We start from the raw sequence: 15,894 nt of genomic DNA, 5'->3' as shown, positions 1-15,894 counted from the left end.
TTCACACCTAAACTTATTTACGTTCCTCTGTAAATATTCATTAAAAACACACACACACATAAATTGTAATGTCTTATATTAATAGAACATATTCTATTTTGATCTTTTGTTTTATGAAATAAGTTCCATCTACCCTTCGCCAAATAAATTATCCAAAAATATTCACGTGGATAAGATACATTTGTAAACAACATTTCGCGTCTTTAAGGTTTTGGCGCTTTGGCTTTGCCGTAGCTCTTCCCCTAAGTGCTTGATGGGTAATGTAGGGTAGTAGCAAAAACACGTGGGTTGTGGCGTTGCTGTGAAGCTTACGGAAACATGGCGGGCTTGGAGCTGCTCTCTGATCAGGGATACCGCCTGGATGGAAGAAAATCCACCGAACTACGGAAAGTTCAGGCCCGTATGGGAGTGTTTGCCCAGGCTGACGGGTCTGCTTATTTAGAGCAAGGAAACACCAAGGCTCTGGCTGTGGTCTACGGTCCACACGAGGTACGTACATCTGTAGAAGTGAATGGCACTGCAGAGCAGAGTAATTAAATACATTTCCATTATTTTAAAGAAATTACCTCTGGTTAGAAGGCCGTAACTTTAAAATGAAGGTTAAAAAAAAGTTTTATTCGCAATTTTATTTAAATAATCCTATCATATTCTATTAAAAGATTGATTTTTTTTTCTTACAGTTAGGCTTTACATGTGTAAAGACGGCTTCCCTCTAATTTAATATATAGCATTTTTGTCATTTCATGTGAGTGTAGGGAAACGCCTATAAAAACAGCAGTGCTGTAAAACACTTGACTATCAGAATTAGGCTATTGGAGTTTTACTGAATTAAAATAGTTTTGTTTTATGAATTCTAATACATTCTTATAAAATATCAAAAATTGGAACAAAACATGTATCGTAATCATGTGTTAAACATCTACTTATCCAGGATAAAGATATTTAGCTAGAGGCTGTTACTCTCAGAAGTGTGAATTATCAGCATATATGCCACAGTAATTTGGGAAGGAATGATGCACAACTCATTTAATAGTAATTAAATTTATTTTTGTATGTATACTCACCAACTTTAATATTAAAGATGCAGAGAAACCACACCCTTCTCTGGGCATCAATAAGATCCAGGGGTAATTGGGACTTGATATTTCATACTAACCCAACATTCTACTGTTAGCGTGGGTTATCTGTTCCAAAATCAATTTTCATTCATATTGTTTGGGATTGTTTGGTAACATGGTGATATACTCTGTGGGCAAGGAAACTGGTGTTTCGGCATCTCTGAGTTTGTTTGTTGTTTCTTTAGTCCTTCCTGAATATTATAACCATCCCTAGGTTGAGTTATGGTACCTTTAGTAGCTGGGCTTTTATTATTTGACGTTATTGTCTGTGTCTGTTTCAGATGCGGGGCTCCAGAAGTCGGGCTCTTCACGATCGAGCTGTCATCAATTGCCAGTACAGCATGGCCACGTTCAGCACAGCTGAGAGGAAGAGGAGACCACACGGAGATCGCAAATCCACCGAGATGAGTCTCCACCTGAAGCAGACGTTTGAAGCTGCTGTGATGACCCAGCTCTTCCCACGCTCTCAGATAGACATCTATGTGAAGGTAAACTAAAAACTGAAGGTTTGCCAAGTCCCACCAGCTGGGTTGTATTAAAAATATGCTTTCCCTTCCAGATTCTACAGTCAGATGGAGGGAACTACAGTGTATGCGTGAATGCAGCCACATTGGCAGTCATTGATGCAGGCATCCCCATGAGAGACTATGTCTGCGCCTGCACTGTAGGTTTCGTCGACGAGACTCCCCTTGCCGATCTTTGCTATGCTGAGGAGAGCGGAGGAGTGAGTTCTCTGGCTTTGGCGCTGCTGCCCCGAGGAGGACAGATTGCTCTCGTTCAGATGGATGCGCGACTTCATCAGGACCACCTGGGAACTCTGATTGAAGCCGCAATGACTGCTTGTAAATGTGTGAGCAAGGTGTTGGATGAGGTGGTGAGGCAGCACCTCCAAGAAACGTCGGTGCTCTCCAGAGAGTAACATCTGCACTGGGATTCTGAAAGAAACTGTTTGCTTTCATTTATTTCATTAGAAGCGTTTCTTTATACTTTTGTACATAAATAAGCTTAACAATTAAGAAGTCAGTTGCTTGCTTTTTGTATGATCTCTGAATAAATAATTTGTTTTATGAGATTGTTTAGATGGACGGGAGCAAAATGCAAATTGGTATGAGAAGCAGTTGAAAATGCCGTAAAAAAAATGTGTCTACAGCTATCTTGTAGTCATATTTTTGTCAGTTTATTATTTGCTCTCCCTCAAGCCAACAAAGCCATTTCTGTGCCAATTTGCTGAGGCAGGAATTGATCTTTTAAGTATTTTGTTTTTGCCTCTGTCCTTTTAATCCAGAGGGGTTGTACTTTGTTGTTGAAGTTGCAGAAACACAATAAATGTAATGCCTTGTTCTTTCGGTGAAGTGTACATACTACTCTGAATTTAGAGGGTTTTTGTTTTATTTTGACTTATGTGCAAAATTAAATCGAGGTATGCAACTTTAAACAGATGGATCGTTTTCCTGGTATCAATTTAAATTGGGAGGGACTAAAAGGTTTCTAAACAATGAAATGGGTGCTACTTTTATTTATTTCATATTGTAAAAAATTAATTTAAAGATTACCTTTGTGTTATTTTTTTTATTTTCCATTTTATTTCGATGCATTTTCTTAGCGGAAGTCGGTCCGCGGTAAATACGTTCCCACTAAAACAAGGAAATAGCATCGACTTTTAACCAGCTGCTGCTCTTATGAAACCTCGCCTCTGCAGGTGGATGTGACCACTATTCTGAGGTACGTTTTTGCATATTTGAAACGTAAGACACATCTTCGTAACCATTAAAACAGATCCTTCTTGAGGATGTATACGCGTTTCGGGAAATTTACAAACTCCGAAAACTTGCCTGGTAACTGGTTAGCATAAGGCTAATCACAGAAGGGCTGTCATCAATACTGTTGAGACAACAGAGTTTGAGCAATGAATGAAAACTCAAATAATATGTATGTTTGTTTTGGAGCGTGTGACAGTAATGTATGCGATTATATTCAACATTATAACTTCTTAAGATAAATATTATTAAAGTATATTTCTTAGTCGATGTGTATGTGCGCTTCCTGCAGGACCCGGTGAAGGAAACGACAAGATGGGACTGCTGTCTGATCCCAACAGGAGACGGGCTTTGATCAGTCTGTTGACCCGCCTCAATGCTCCGATCTGGTGAGTGTCAGTCGCAACTGGATCCTATTCAGCTTTGTTTTGTGTTTCATCATTTTAATAACATCCTTTATTTTTATAGGATCCAGACTGTCTTGTGATCTCTTTATGTCGTCTAAAAGTTTTTATATACATTGAGGTCCATGTAAAACATAAGAATTAAATCCATCACCTAGTTTTATTTATAGAGCACACTGCATAGATAATTTGTTTAGATCCATATTACGCTTGAGGTCAAACAATGTTAAGAAGTGCTGTCTTTGAGTAAAGGTTATATCCCTTAGCTGAAAGTTTTCAGTGTTATTAAGTTCCTCTAAAATTTAGCTTAAATTTCAAAATAAGAAATAGTCCTGTTGTTCTTAAACAGGACTACAGTTTTACATTTTGGCTCAGTTTTGTAAATAATTTTCCTTCTTCTCTTTCTGCATGCCAGTGCACTTTGCTACTTTGCCGGTGTGTGCTGGTTTATGGGGTTAGCGTTTGAGCCGTTCACGTTGCGGACATATATGTCAGAGAATGCCATGGGATCCACCATGGTGGAGGAGCGCTTCCCTTCTGGAGAAAGAGCTCTGGCCACAGGCAAAGAGTTTGCTGCTCACAAGAAGAAAGTTGGGTATGTTTTTCTTTTTTTTAAACGTTTTTCTTGTCTGTTGATTTTATTGAAAATCCCAGCATGAGATGAATAATATTCTACTGGTTTGTTTGACATCTTTGCAGTGGGATGCCGGTGGATTGGCTGGTGAAAACGATGCAGGCTCGAGGGCTGGAGGTGTTCACCCAGAGCTTCTCTCGTACGCTGCCCTTTCCAGATGAAAATAAAGAGAGATATGTAAGCTTATTACCAGAATTAATTTCGTACGTTTTCACTCTCCTTTCTTTTTACTTCTCTCAAATATTGACTGACTGTATCTTTCTTAATAGATGGTGAAAGGTACAAACGTCTACGGGATCCTTCGTGCCCCTCGAGCTCCACGAACTGAAGCCCTGGTGCTCAGTGCTTCTTGCAGCCCCGGCGACAACAACAACCAGGCTGTGGGCCTGCTGCTAGGCTTGGCTCACTACTTCCGCAGTGAGTAGTGCACCTTCTGACTGTTCCACAACAATCGGGAAAAGATTTGACACTTAAATTCAGTGCCGATGATTCAAGTAATTCATCTTTGGTTACCAGGTCAGGTTTTTTGGGCCAAGGACATTATTTTCCTTGTGAACGAGCATGACTTGATTGGTATGCAGGCCTGGTTGGAGAGCTACCACCACACCAACACTACAGGTGATCATCTGATCAAAAATAAACAGCAGAGATTCTTGAGTAAAAGGCGTACGTCATATGTTCTTGATTTAGTCCAAAACAATGCATCTTGGTGCGTTTTTTATTCTAGGAATGGACTGGTCTCCATTACAAGGTCGCGGTGGTTCAATCCAGGCTGCTCTGTCCTTGGAGCTCAGCAGTGACGTCATCACCAGTTTGGACATAATACTGGAAGGCCTCAATGGCCAGTTGCCAAACCTGGATTTGGCAAACCTCTTCTATGCTTTCTGCCAGAAGATAGGAGTCCTCTGCACCATCCAGGGCCGGGTAAAGGCCTGTAAACACATACAGCGTTATCCGGTTAGCGGAGCTGAATGATTATAATTTTTACTTTCATTTGCGAATGCTTCTGTAGCTGCAGAGGAACGACTGGGACAGCGTGTCAGGCTACAGCCATGCCGTCCAGACCATGATGCTGATGGTAATGAAGCAGGCCAGCGGGCGGCCGTGGGGAGACCACGGTTTGTTCCTGCGCTACCACATAGAGGCGGCCACCATCAAGGGCATCAACAGCTTCCGCCAGTACAAGACAGACGTCACCACCGTCGGCAGGTCAGAACCACAGACAGCTGATCTTCTTTTTTGTTTGTTTGTTGTTTTTTTTTTTTAATAATAACCAAATTCATCTTTTTCTTACATGTATGTCTTTATCAGATGTTCAGGCATCGAGGATACAAAGCATTTTATTAAGCATGCTATTTCTCCAATTTGTTCTCTAGAAATTTCCTAAACTGTATAAGTTTTACATTGTTGTTCAAAATATAGCTTAAAATCACAAGAATATTAAGGAAAATGTTGTAGTACAGGTTTATGTGCATATCAAAAAATTCTGTGTCATCCAGAATAAACAACTGTTTGAATAACCTTGTAATATCAAACATTTTTCTGCCACTTGATTTTCCATTAATATGCTTGAATATAGCACACTAACCAACCACCTCATGCATGCAATCACTTGTTGCTTCCCCCTCAATGAAGGGTAGCTATCAGGAATTATAAAGTCTTTTCATTGATTAAATATTATTTTCTAAAACTTTTTCAATGAAATTTAAATTCATATCTGGAAATATTAGCATTTCTGATGTCTTTTTTTTATTTATTTGCGTTTTAGACTCCTGGAAGGAATGTTTCGAAAACTGAATAATCTTCTGGAACGCCTTCACCAGTCCTACTTCTTCTACCTCATGCCATCACTTTCCCACTTTGTCTCCATTGGATACTATATGCCCGCCTTTGGCCTCCTTGCGGTCATCCTGCTGCTCCGTGTATCCTCTGATGATGATTTCACTTTTTTTTTTTTTTTAGCTGAAGTCAGCCTAAAAAAAATCTGCTATTACTGACTGAATCTTAGTTGTGCACTCTTTCCATTTCTCCTCCTTGACTTTAAGTTCAGGCCTTGGACCTTTGGGTGCAGCTTGTCAGTCCACCTGCCATAGCAGCGGATGGAGTTGGTGACAACGCTCAGGTTAGAAATAAACACTGATAAATTGATGAGAGATGAAAGCATTTGTTCCTGCTCACTCACCCATAAAAACCCTCCTGAGTGCAGCAGTCCAGCCCTGGGGTTCTGTCAGTGTTGACTCCTCTGGTGATCAGCCACCTGACCGGAGCGGCTCTGTACATCCTGCCAACCCGTTTCCAGGAGATCGCTGTCGAACACTTCCCTGTTTCTGAGACTGAAGCCGTCGTCCTCACAGTCATTGCTGTTTACACAGCAGGCCTGGCTCTGCCTCATAACACACACAGGTACCAAATGACACAACCTCTGATTTATGACACTTTTTCATTTATACTCAGACTCTTTTAAATGAAAACACTGTTAAGGTTCACCAACAGTGTCCGGAACGACACTGTTTGCCACAAAATTAAAAGGGCAACAAAAAACAAACACCTCTTTATGTAATCTTGATTCAAACCAATATGTGGATACTTTGAAATGTCCTCCAAACAACCCAGCATAAGAACTGACCAAACAATATGATTAAATAAACATTTAGCTTTGCCTGTGTCGTGGTTTTGGATTAATTCTGATATTTAGATCTGACTTTTTACCACTATGCTGACTCCATTCTAGCCATGTTTCCTGTATCCCAAACATTGAAAAAAAAAAAAAACTTCTTCTGATCAGACTCTGATCATTGTTACATACTTGCTTAGATGGATCAGTTGAGATGATTTCTGAAAGTCATGCCTCAGGTAAAAATGAATTTCCCTCCATATTGAGGAGCTGCCTCCACTGAAGTGGAGCCCTCACTTTGACAGTTTCTGTTGTGTTGCAGGTTGTTGTCGGGGGAGGGGACGGAGCAGGGCTGGAGGGTGCTGAAGCTAGTTGCTGTTCTTTACCTGGCTGTCCTACTGGGTTGCACTGCCCTCATTAACTTCTCCCTGGGCTTCATCCTGGCTCTCACCCTGGTGCCTGTGGCTGCTTTTGTTACACCCCACATGCCAAAGTAATTCACTGACAGTCATTTTTTGATCAACATTTATGTCTCACCAAAATAAATCTGAACTGTGATCAGTTTTATTCCTCTCTCTCTTTCTCTTCAGAACTTTGTCAGCTGTCGTCTTGGTGATCCTCAGCCCAGCCTTCACGCTCCTCTTCTCTGTGTTTTTCTTCCAAGAGCTGGAGGAAATGCCTGTTAGCTTCCAGGATGGCTGGCAGTTGTACCTGTCGGTTATTTCGCAGGGAATCCTGGACCACTACTTGTACGGTTCTCTGGTATATCCACTGATCGCCTTGATGGTTTATCCGTGCTGGCTGCTTTTCTGGAACATCCTCTTCTGGAAGTAGTGTGCAAGTCTGCTGCAGGCTTCACACTTTGGGATGATCTCAGGTTTACTTGATTTTGGGGAAATGCAAAAAACAAATGCTTAGATCCACTGGAGAGTTAAACAAGGACATTTACATTGTGAGAAACAAATGACTCTGTGTTTTTTGTTGGTTTGACATTTTTACTCCAAGTTTGTATTTCATCTTCCAGAGACTACAGCCATTTTCTGGCCATCTTGAACATTTTAAGCGGTGCATAAAGTGGTTTGTACTTCACATAACTTTTAACAGTTGTTGGGGAGGGGGACATGTAATAGTGGACATAAATACAATTTTTCTTTGGTAAGGAAAGTTGGTTTCTTTTTTAATAGTTTGATTTGTGCTACTTGAAGAAAAGACTGCACTGTTGTTTTTAAAAACTGCTTGAGGGACAGGATGGTAAAGATATTAGCCTGATCATTATTATGACGCTATTAGTGGATAAGCTGTTAAGCAAGCTGCCACCAATATTTTTCTACTTGTTTTTGTCATTTTTGTTTAGTGAGACGTGTTTGTTTCGTATTTATAACTCACAACGTTAAATATGTTTAAAACCGATTCTGTGTTGTGTTTGTTTCTGCTTTCATTTCTCTTTCAAGCTTTTAAAACTGTAAAGGTGTAAATTATTATAGCATCCGTCCAGCCTAGACGGTCCTCTCCACAGCGGCTCTCTCCTCCTCATGCTGGTGACTCCCTTCAGCATTTTCTGACCATGACTTGGTTCTCCATCCATTGGCGTCCTGTTTAGATGCTCAAAACACCTCAGCTGACTCCAGCCGATGCAGAGAAGCAGTGGCTCCACAGGTGATGGAGATCTACACCATATCTGTTAAGGCTGAGCCGAGCCAACCAACTTTTCAACCACTTGCTGTCCAGGATCTCATTCTTTTGGTCTTGACCATTGATGGTCAGAATGTAATGGAACAATAAATCAAGAGCTTAGATCAGCACAGATAGATCTGCATAGATAAGAGCCCAATCTTGAGTTGTTCTTGCGTACCTCTATCATTGATCTATGTAGCCAGGGGTAGGAATCTATTTTGATGGTCAAAATATACCAACAAATGCAGACTTGGGTCATATCGTTTTATAAAAGTAGCAATGGGCTATTTGTGGTACTTAAGAAAACTAGAATGGAACGCTCCATGCGATAATTCAAAATTATTTAAAATTTTAATTTAAATGTTCCTGTCCTGGCTTGATAAAGCTGCACTGCAAAACAATTTCCTTACCTTATTTTAGTGTTTCAGCTTACAGTGAAACTCTTGATTCATATGTAGCTAAATAACATTTCTTTTTGATTATGGGGAAAAAGAACTTGGCATGCTGCTGACTTTTAAATTACATTTTATTTTAGGTTATACTTCACATGTTTTTATGGATGTCTTAGTTTATTCTTATTTGAGATATTTTATAATGTTACATGTGTTTCATCTTTCCTACCTTGAAGGATGTTTTTAGCCCAACCACCTGGACTTTTATGTTTGGTTCATGACCCTCTTGTCTTTTTTTTTTCCCCTTATTTTGCATATGGACATAAAGACACGGCAATTAATGTTTTCATAGTCATTTTGTTATGCAACAAATACCAAATGTGTATGACAGTGAAAACTAACTAAAATATAGTTTTATTCATAGACGAGCTCTCCAGTTTGAATCTTAAATGACATTTCTTTGTGTCGGAGGAACTGTGAAGATGCTTGCAGGAAATGGCAAAGAACAGACAGACACTCAAATCCGATTCCTTCCTTTATATATAGATTATGCACTGAGTGGATCTTTCCTCGCTTTCACAACTCAGAGGAAATCAAGTACAATTAAACCACTATTTGAAATTTACATCACATTGTTAATGCATTTTAGTAAAAATCTTACACTAAATACAACCCTGTACATGGCGCATGCTTTTTGCCTCTCGTTTCCAACAATGTTTTGGCATTAATCTGTCTTCCTGCTGCAGGTGACAGATTAACAGATTACCAGGCCACTGCACAAAGCATCATCGCTGCCCTCTCCGCATCTGGGGGACGCTGCACCCAACGTCCCCTCGTTTTCGGCTGCAATTGGATGCAAAGAAACAACTTCACTCCCTTTCTCTGCTAAAATAAATATCAGGCTGCTTGCGCCACACACACACATAGACACCCCCACTAAAACAAATAGCGAAGATGTCTGGCCAAATGAGATGTATGTCACAGTCATGTCATGGTGTCCATATTTAAACAGACAAAACTCTCTGTCAGAGGATTGAGTGGCACCGCCTTCGCTCCAGTCAGATGGTGATCAGTGCACTTTGTTCTCCCTCTGTGAGTATTTTGCCAACAGGTGTGTTTCAGATCTCAACTGCTCACTCTTGGCGTGTGTATGTGTGTGTCGAAGTGAGCGAGAAACGAAATCCAGGCGACGATGACAGGCAGTCAGCTGCGGCTCAAACCAGACTCTCTGCGATCCTCTCTCCGTCCTTTCTCCTTGGTGAGAGATGGAGAAAGGAGGTGACTGTGTGAGAGCGGCCGGTCAGACTGATTCTACTGGACTCAGACGAGTGGGAGTACCTGCTGGATGCAGCTCTGCACGTCGGGTCTGGCGGTGGCACAGATCTCGCAGCCCGGGCGAGACGGCTTGTTGATGAAAGTGCACGAAGGACAGGCCCACTCCGTCTGCTGCAAGTTGAAAAAAGTTGAAATATTTTAGATTCCTCCATCGTGAAACCAAACTCCTTAGTTTGCTCCATCCGTGGTCTATTCAAAACACCGCATGGCTCAGATACCTGCATCTTATTGGCCTTGGAGTGATCGTTCAGCTGCAGCTTCTCCAAATCAAGGACATCTTTGATGTCTCCTGCTTTGTTATTCCCTCCACCTGTTTCTGCTAAAAATAGATTAATGACAGAGAAATAATCAAAAACTTGAAAACTTGAAAAGACGGCTATCTGAAGAACTACCTGAGAATTTTCTAATAAAAAAAATCAAACAAAACATAATATGACAAGAACGCCACAAGAATACGCAAACATCCCGAACAAACTCTCCAAGATGGCTTGTGTGTGAAAGTGAGAGTTTTTTTTAAGTGGACAACTGGATCGTGTTTTTTTTAATTAGCTCTCATCAAAAGAAATCTGAAAATTTTCAGTCTAATTATTTGTTTTCATGAACAAGAATTTTGCAACAAGGCATTGGTGAAAGACAATAGAAGACCAAATTAGGAAATGGTGACTTTTATTGCACTCACCCTGGTTGTTGTGGGGAAGCTTTGAGGGCAGTGTGCTGTAACCCCTCCAGACCTGGGAGGTGAGGCTGCTTCCGGGGGGCAGCGCCGAAGCCGTCAGGGAGTTCTCCAGGTCCTGCTGGAACAGCTGCCGTGTAATGCGAGCTTGTCTGGCAGAGATCAGGTACAGGTATGCTGTATCGCCGTCTTTCTGAACTCCGTAGGAAGCCAGTGACCGCGGATCAGAGCACAGGCACTGACCGATCACCCAGCGCTGCACACGAGGATGGAAACCATACTCTAGAAAGACCTGGAGAAGCACAGCTATGGAAGTTTGCGGATAAAAGCCACCGGAAGCTTTGCTGTTTCACCAATTTCACAGTTTTCTCACCTGTTGTTTGAGTGTGGCTACAGACATGTAGGGAAAGACTATAACTGTGACGCAACAAGAAGAAGAGGCATCTTCCACCACCACGGATAAACTGGAATGAACATGGATCACGGCATAAGTCAAATATAAGTGAAACGGACTGGGTCGAAAGCCTACCCGCTTTAATTCTGACCTGATTTCTCCATCTGTGTAGTTTTTCTGGGACGGCTGTATCGTCAGCATCGCTTTTTGTCGAGCCAGTGCGGACGCGTGCTGGGAGGCAGCCTGAATGTCGCCTGCTTCGATCACTTTGGAGAGCTCCGAACACAGCTCCTCTGAAAATCACAAGACAAGGTGACGTTTCCAGAGCCCGCTGCGAGCGCAGGCGCAGAGCGACAGGCTCACCACAGAGCGTCAGAGAGGTCGAGCTCCTCTGATCCACCGCTGCTTCGGAGTCGTGTTTCCCATCCGATTCACAGGCGTTTATGTTTGCCACTGTCAGAGAGAAAACAGCGAGATGTGTCACTGTGTAACATCTCAATATGTGGTGGTTAACATACCGTTCAGCCCGCAATTATTCAGAAGTTTTCTGATTTATTGTCATTCAAGTAAAATATTTTGTTTCTGAGAGGAAATCAGACGGATATATTTCAAAAGATAAAAGAACTGAAAAATCAATTTTGAAAACAATAAATGTTTTGTTTAAATAATATATTTTTAATGATATTCTAATTTATAGATTTCTACCTGTGAAATCTCACATTTAAGGATCCAATTGTAATAAAGTTCAACAGGGATGAATAATTTTGCTCTATAATAATCTTCCAGCATCTTCAACAGAAATGTTGAGGCTATAAAGAAAAAAAAAAAAAATCAGGAGTTTTGTTCAAACTGACCTCTGTGCGCCTCTCTCAGTGACGATATCACCACGGTGGACCAGGCCTCGGCCTCGCGGTCGCAGCGGAAGTTGAAGCGGATGCAGTCGTGAGGTGAAGCAGCAAGACGCATCTCATGGCAGCGAGAGGATTTGACCTCGTATTGCACCGAGCGCAGGTCAAACTCTGCAATGAACTGAAGGTAAGAACACATGCTGTGACAAAACGGCTTTAACAAATGAGGTTAGGTAAGTTAACAGTGAGATGAGAATTAAAGAGAACGCTGGTCTGATTATTTGTAGATGCATATTAGAGTGGATGATTGAACAAATTATTTCTCCTCTTCAGTAGTTTGTGATTGGGCTTTAATAAATATACATATAAAAACAGCTTAGCAATCTATAGAGGAATATGTATTTTTAAGTATTTCCAAAAACTTTTCTTTTCGTTCATACTCACATTTGAGCATAAGTTAACATGAACTTAAAAAAGCACAGTTCAACCTGGTGGTGAGAAGTGTTCACTTTACAGTTTGCACAAGAAAACAGAAAGTACCCCCTTTAGAATCTGCCAGAAATTGTGTAAATCCTCAGAGATTACTCTTTCAACATTATCCGTTTACACTAGTTCACTGCAGCTCTTTAGGGAACATAAGGGAACATAAGGCCACAGAGGCAAAGGGTGCTTTGCCTCCTGCCAGAGAGAGAGACGACATCCATGACTTCTTTGAAATGACTGAGAAATTTTTTTTATAGATGATCTAAAAGAAATGGGGATCAAAGTAAAGCCATGCAAATCAGAAAGTGTCTCAATTGTCGGTGGGGAAAACGTCTTACTCAGAAATGAAAAGCAGATTTGGAGCCTGAGAGCGTTCGTCATGTGGCGAACTTGGCAAACACGGGACAGATGTGGGAGTTGTGTTTGGATACAGTGAGCCAAGTGAAGTCTACATGTTGGCAGGGTGAAAACCTTAAAATAACAATTTCTTATCCTTAAAAGTATATCGAATTCCTTCACGCTGATGTATGAGAAACGCAGAAAAAGACAGCAATTAATTTGTGGTTGTTGTATTTTTTTTTACTAAAGTTACTCTTCTTTTTATTTTCTCAATATAATTTTATTTTCTCAATATATTTAGAGAAAATTTCGAAATCTTTTTTCTGTTCTCATAAGGATCTTATTGAAAGACATTATTAAGGCCAGAAAGTGGATCATTAAGTCATTGAAGAGACGGAAAAGGTAGCGTTACCTTTCTTTATATACAGCATGTTTAGAGCTACACTTCTGGAATATAATTAGTTGGCTGCTTAGACAACATATAGTAAATAATCATAGCATGTTACCTTCTGTAGTTGTGTGACATTTTTGAGACCTTCAATTGCAGGATGACTGAAAGATTTCTACTCTGACAGCAACTCAAAGACGCCATAGGATCTTAATATTTCTCCCAGTGTGCTCCAAACTGTTTGTTTAGCTTTTTAATCAAATTTCTTTCAGTTAACAAGTTTTCAAAAAGTTAACATGCAGATGCTGTGATTTAAAGTCCTTTTAATGAGAAAAGTGTAACAGTGATCCAACGTTTTTCTGGATGTAATATAACTACCAATCAGCTGGCTGAAATACACATTTTTACTATGTGTACAGAGAAAGCCAAATTTGTCTGACCGAAATATCTGGGGTCAGCGATGCACAAATATCAAAACTTGGTAAGCAGAATTCAATTTTCAGTTCAATTAGGTTTATTTATATAGCACCATTTCACAACAAATGTATTTCACTTTGTTAAGTCATTTCAACTAAATTACACATACTTTCTAGTTGATCTTGGTTATCACACGGTTCATTAAGCTCAGTTTATTATTCAAATTAGTTTTACAAGTTTTCTGTCGAAGGAAATCCAGCAGATTACGAGCCGTTGATTTGCTTACACTGCGTCATTAAATTCACAATAATCCCTCACACCAAGCATGCATGGAGCGACAGTGGAGAGGAAAATTCCCCGTTAACAGGAGGAAACCTTCAGGAGAACCTGCTTGAGCACGAGAGGCCGGGACCGACTGGGGCTTTGAGAAGACTGAGCAGATCCACCAAAAAGAAACCAAAAGAACTAATGTAGGAGTACTTCATGTTAATGAAAGCAGGAGAGCGGCACATTTAATAGCTGGCAGCAGTAATTCAAAAGACATGTCTAACTGATATATGTTGGTAAATTGAAGGGTAGATTCCAAAAGGGCTCAAAAGATAATGGAGTGATGAGAGTTACTGTGCAACATCTCAAAATGTGGTGGGTAACATGCAGCTCATTCTGCATATAGTGGATTTGAATTGCTTTCGAATTCCAAACGGAAGAGAAGCAATCTAAAGTTTGTATGATTTTATTTTCCTGATTTTATAATTCTGAATGTAACTTTAGTAGTATAGTTGCAAAAGCAGATCAAATATCGAATCCGCTTCTGAACTGCTCAAGATGGCCTACACCAGGGGTGTCAAACTCCAGTCCTCAAGGGCCAGTGTCCTGCAGTTTTTAGATGTGCGACAGGTACAAAACACTGGAATGAAATGGCTTAATTACCTCTGCCTTGTGTAGACAAGTTCTCCAGAGCCTTGCTAATGACCTAATTATTCTATTCAGGTGTGGTGCAGCAGAGGCACATCTAAAAATTGCAGGGCAGCGGCCCTCTGGGACTGGAGTTTGACACCTGTGGCCTACACCGTCCAGGCCAGCATTGCTGTGAGGGATGTAAAGATGCAGGAACATGGGCGCTTCCTCAACATCTGAGCGTTTAACAACAGCTCTGCAGGTAAATAAACGAGTATGCGGATGGAACCTCACCACACTGCGGTTTCCGCTCGTATCTCGCAGTGCCAGGCGGAACTCTCCGGCCAGGTTCGGGTCCATGCTGAGCTGCAGCCGCAGAGAGTCGCTGCCCGCTCCAGGTAGGCACAGGGGTCTGATCCCGGAGTGGGACACCGAGACGCGGACTGACATCAGGACAGTGCTGCAGCACGCAGCCGGGCTGGGGCCGCTGCACGCAGGCTGCTGGGACGAGGCAGGCACCGGGGCTGGGAGAGCCCAGCTACCCGAGCTGAGTGCCATGTTTTCGGACACCGGGACCGGAGGAAGGGTCTTTGCTTCTGCCGTAGGGTCTACACGGTTCGGCCCGGTTTAAAGAGACGTGGTATGTTCACGGGTAGACTGTGGTTGTGTATCTGCCTTGCAGATTCTTCCATTTCTATTGAACCGAGCAGATGGGGAGCGAAAGAAAAACAAAACAGGAAGAAGAACAGCACGTCTGTTATTTATGTCCGGGGAGAAACAGAGTCGCCAATCTGAAAATGATCTAAAATAAAAACCATAACAGAATCCTGAGCATCTTCTTCATATAACTGTGTAATACAACAGCAGAGTGACTTCAGTATTCATATGAGCAACAGGAGAGTGTTCCTGCCCATAGCCATCACCTTATAATGAATTTCAGGAAACTTGGATAGTATAACATTTAAAACATACATATATATTTATCGAGTTTAATCAAAAATAGCCAGAAACATGTGCTTGAAATGCATTGCTCTTATTGGACCTATATCTGAAACGAGTTTCACTATTTATATAAAATTGCTGACATAATTAACTCTTTTTTTTAGTGATATTTTAACATGTTGTGCTGTAACTAATAAATACACTTATGTCTGTCTGTGTAAAAGTTCTCAGACATGCAATGTATAGTCTTTGCATTACTACATTTATAAAGGAGTGTTAACTGTTAACTATCAGAAAAGAATAATAATTCCTTAGTGGGTAATTTCATTCTGTATTTATTAATTGCTTATTTAAACACAACTTTTTGTTCAACATGGCAAGTGTCCTGTACTTGTACAGCGTTTTATCTAGAGCAAAGGACGCAAAGGGTTTCACACTACATTCAATCACTCACCCATTCACAAATGCATTCACACACTGATGGTGGTGTCAGCCTTCTTCAGGCTGGCAGTCTGACTGCACCTTTGCCATCAGGCCTTCTGACCACCACTATATAATTTGCAGAAACATACATAATGATTTACT

General features: G+C 41.0%; 3 protein-coding genes across 4 annotated transcripts; 2 read left to right on the top strand and 1 right to left on the bottom strand.

Annotated features, from left to right (window-relative positions):
* The first annotated feature begins 275 nt into the window (after window positions 1-275).
* exosc4 (exosome component 4) lies at window positions 276-2,553 on the top strand. The gene is made up of 3 exons (XM_028020395.1): window positions 276-489; window positions 1,400-1,606; window positions 1,678-2,553. Exons 1-3 carry the CDS (start codon window positions 319-321, stop codon window positions 2,035-2,037), a joined length of 738 nt encoding a protein of 245 aa, XP_027876196.1. The 5' UTR covers window positions 276-318; the 3' UTR covers window positions 2,038-2,553.
* A 151-nt stretch (window positions 2,554-2,704) lies between these two features.
* gpaa1 (glycosylphosphatidylinositol anchor attachment 1) lies at window positions 2,705-7,937 on the top strand. The gene is made up of 13 exons (XM_028020388.1): window positions 2,705-2,840; window positions 3,168-3,264; window positions 3,695-3,874; window positions 3,979-4,090; window positions 4,183-4,330; window positions 4,430-4,531; window positions 4,641-4,837; window positions 4,926-5,122; window positions 5,682-5,835; window positions 5,964-6,035; window positions 6,120-6,316; window positions 6,850-7,020; window positions 7,118-7,937. Exons 2-13 carry the CDS (start codon window positions 3,191-3,193, stop codon window positions 7,359-7,361), a joined length of 1,848 nt encoding a protein of 615 aa, XP_027876189.1. The 5' UTR covers window positions 2,705-2,840; window positions 3,168-3,190; the 3' UTR covers window positions 7,362-7,937.
* Window positions 7,938-9,115: 1,178 nt separating this feature from the next.
* sharpin (SHANK-associated RH domain interacting protein) lies at window positions 9,116-15,310 on the bottom strand. 2 transcript variants are annotated; one of them, XM_028020390.1, is made up of 9 exons: window positions 14,662-15,310; window positions 11,850-12,024; window positions 11,359-11,448; window positions 11,147-11,288; window positions 10,975-11,065; window positions 10,608-10,893; window positions 10,147-10,244; window positions 9,932-10,039; window positions 9,116-9,847 (listed from the first exon to the last, which is right to left on the bottom strand). In XM_028020390.1, the coding sequence occupies exons 1-9, from the start codon at window positions 14,923-14,925 to the stop codon at window positions 9,797-9,799; spliced, it is 1,305 nt and encodes a 434-aa protein (XP_027876191.1). In that variant the 5' UTR covers window positions 14,926-15,310; the 3' UTR covers window positions 9,116-9,796. The 2 variants fall into 2 exon arrangements, with proteins under 2 accessions (XP_027876191.1, XP_027876190.1); XM_028020389.1 differs by having other exon boundaries at window positions 10,147-10,247; window positions 14,662-15,296.
* Between the last annotated feature and the right edge of the window lie 584 nt (window positions 15,311-15,894).

Source organism: Xiphophorus couchianus, chromosome 6 (assembly GCF_001444195.1).
Source record: "Xiphophorus couchianus chromosome 6, X_couchianus-1.0, whole genome shotgun sequence".
Classification (NCBI taxonomy): Eukaryota; Metazoa; Chordata; class Actinopteri; order Cyprinodontiformes; family Poeciliidae; genus Xiphophorus; species Xiphophorus couchianus.
Note: the sequence above shows the minus strand (reverse complement) of the source record. Positions and strands in the feature narration are given on the sequence as shown.

Coding starts and splice junctions, on each gene's coding strand:
- sharpin (XM_028020389.1), bottom strand. CDS start 14,925: ATGGCACTCAGCTCGGGTAGCTGGGCTCTCCCAGCCCCGGTGCCTGCC. Junction 11,289..11,358: donor GACCTCTCTGACGCTCTGTG/GTGAGCCTGTCG, acceptor TGTGATTTTCAG/AGGAGCTGTGTTCGGAGCTC. Junction 9,848..9,931: donor TGCAGAGCTGCATCCAGCAG/GTACTCCCACTC, acceptor TCTCTCACCAAG/GAGAAAGGACGGAGAGAGGA.
- exosc4 (XM_028020395.1), top strand. CDS start 319: ATGGCGGGCTTGGAGCTGCTCTCTGATCAGGGATACCGCCTGGATGGA. Junction 490..1,399: donor TGGTCTACGGTCCACACGAG/GTACGTACATCT, acceptor TGTCTGTTTCAG/ATGCGGGGCTCCAGAAGTCG. Junction 1,607..1,677: donor AGATAGACATCTATGTGAAG/GTAAACTAAAAA, acceptor TTTCCCTTCCAG/ATTCTACAGTCAGATGGAGG.
- gpaa1 (XM_028020388.1), top strand. CDS start 3,191: ATGGGACTGCTGTCTGATCCCAACAGGAGACGGGCTTTGATCAGTCTG. Junction 3,875..3,978: donor GCTCACAAGAAGAAAGTTGG/GTATGTTTTTCT, acceptor ACATCTTTGCAG/TGGGATGCCGGTGGATTGGC. Junction 4,838..4,925: donor TCTGCACCATCCAGGGCCGG/GTAAAGGCCTGT, acceptor ATGCTTCTGTAG/CTGCAGAGGAACGACTGGGA.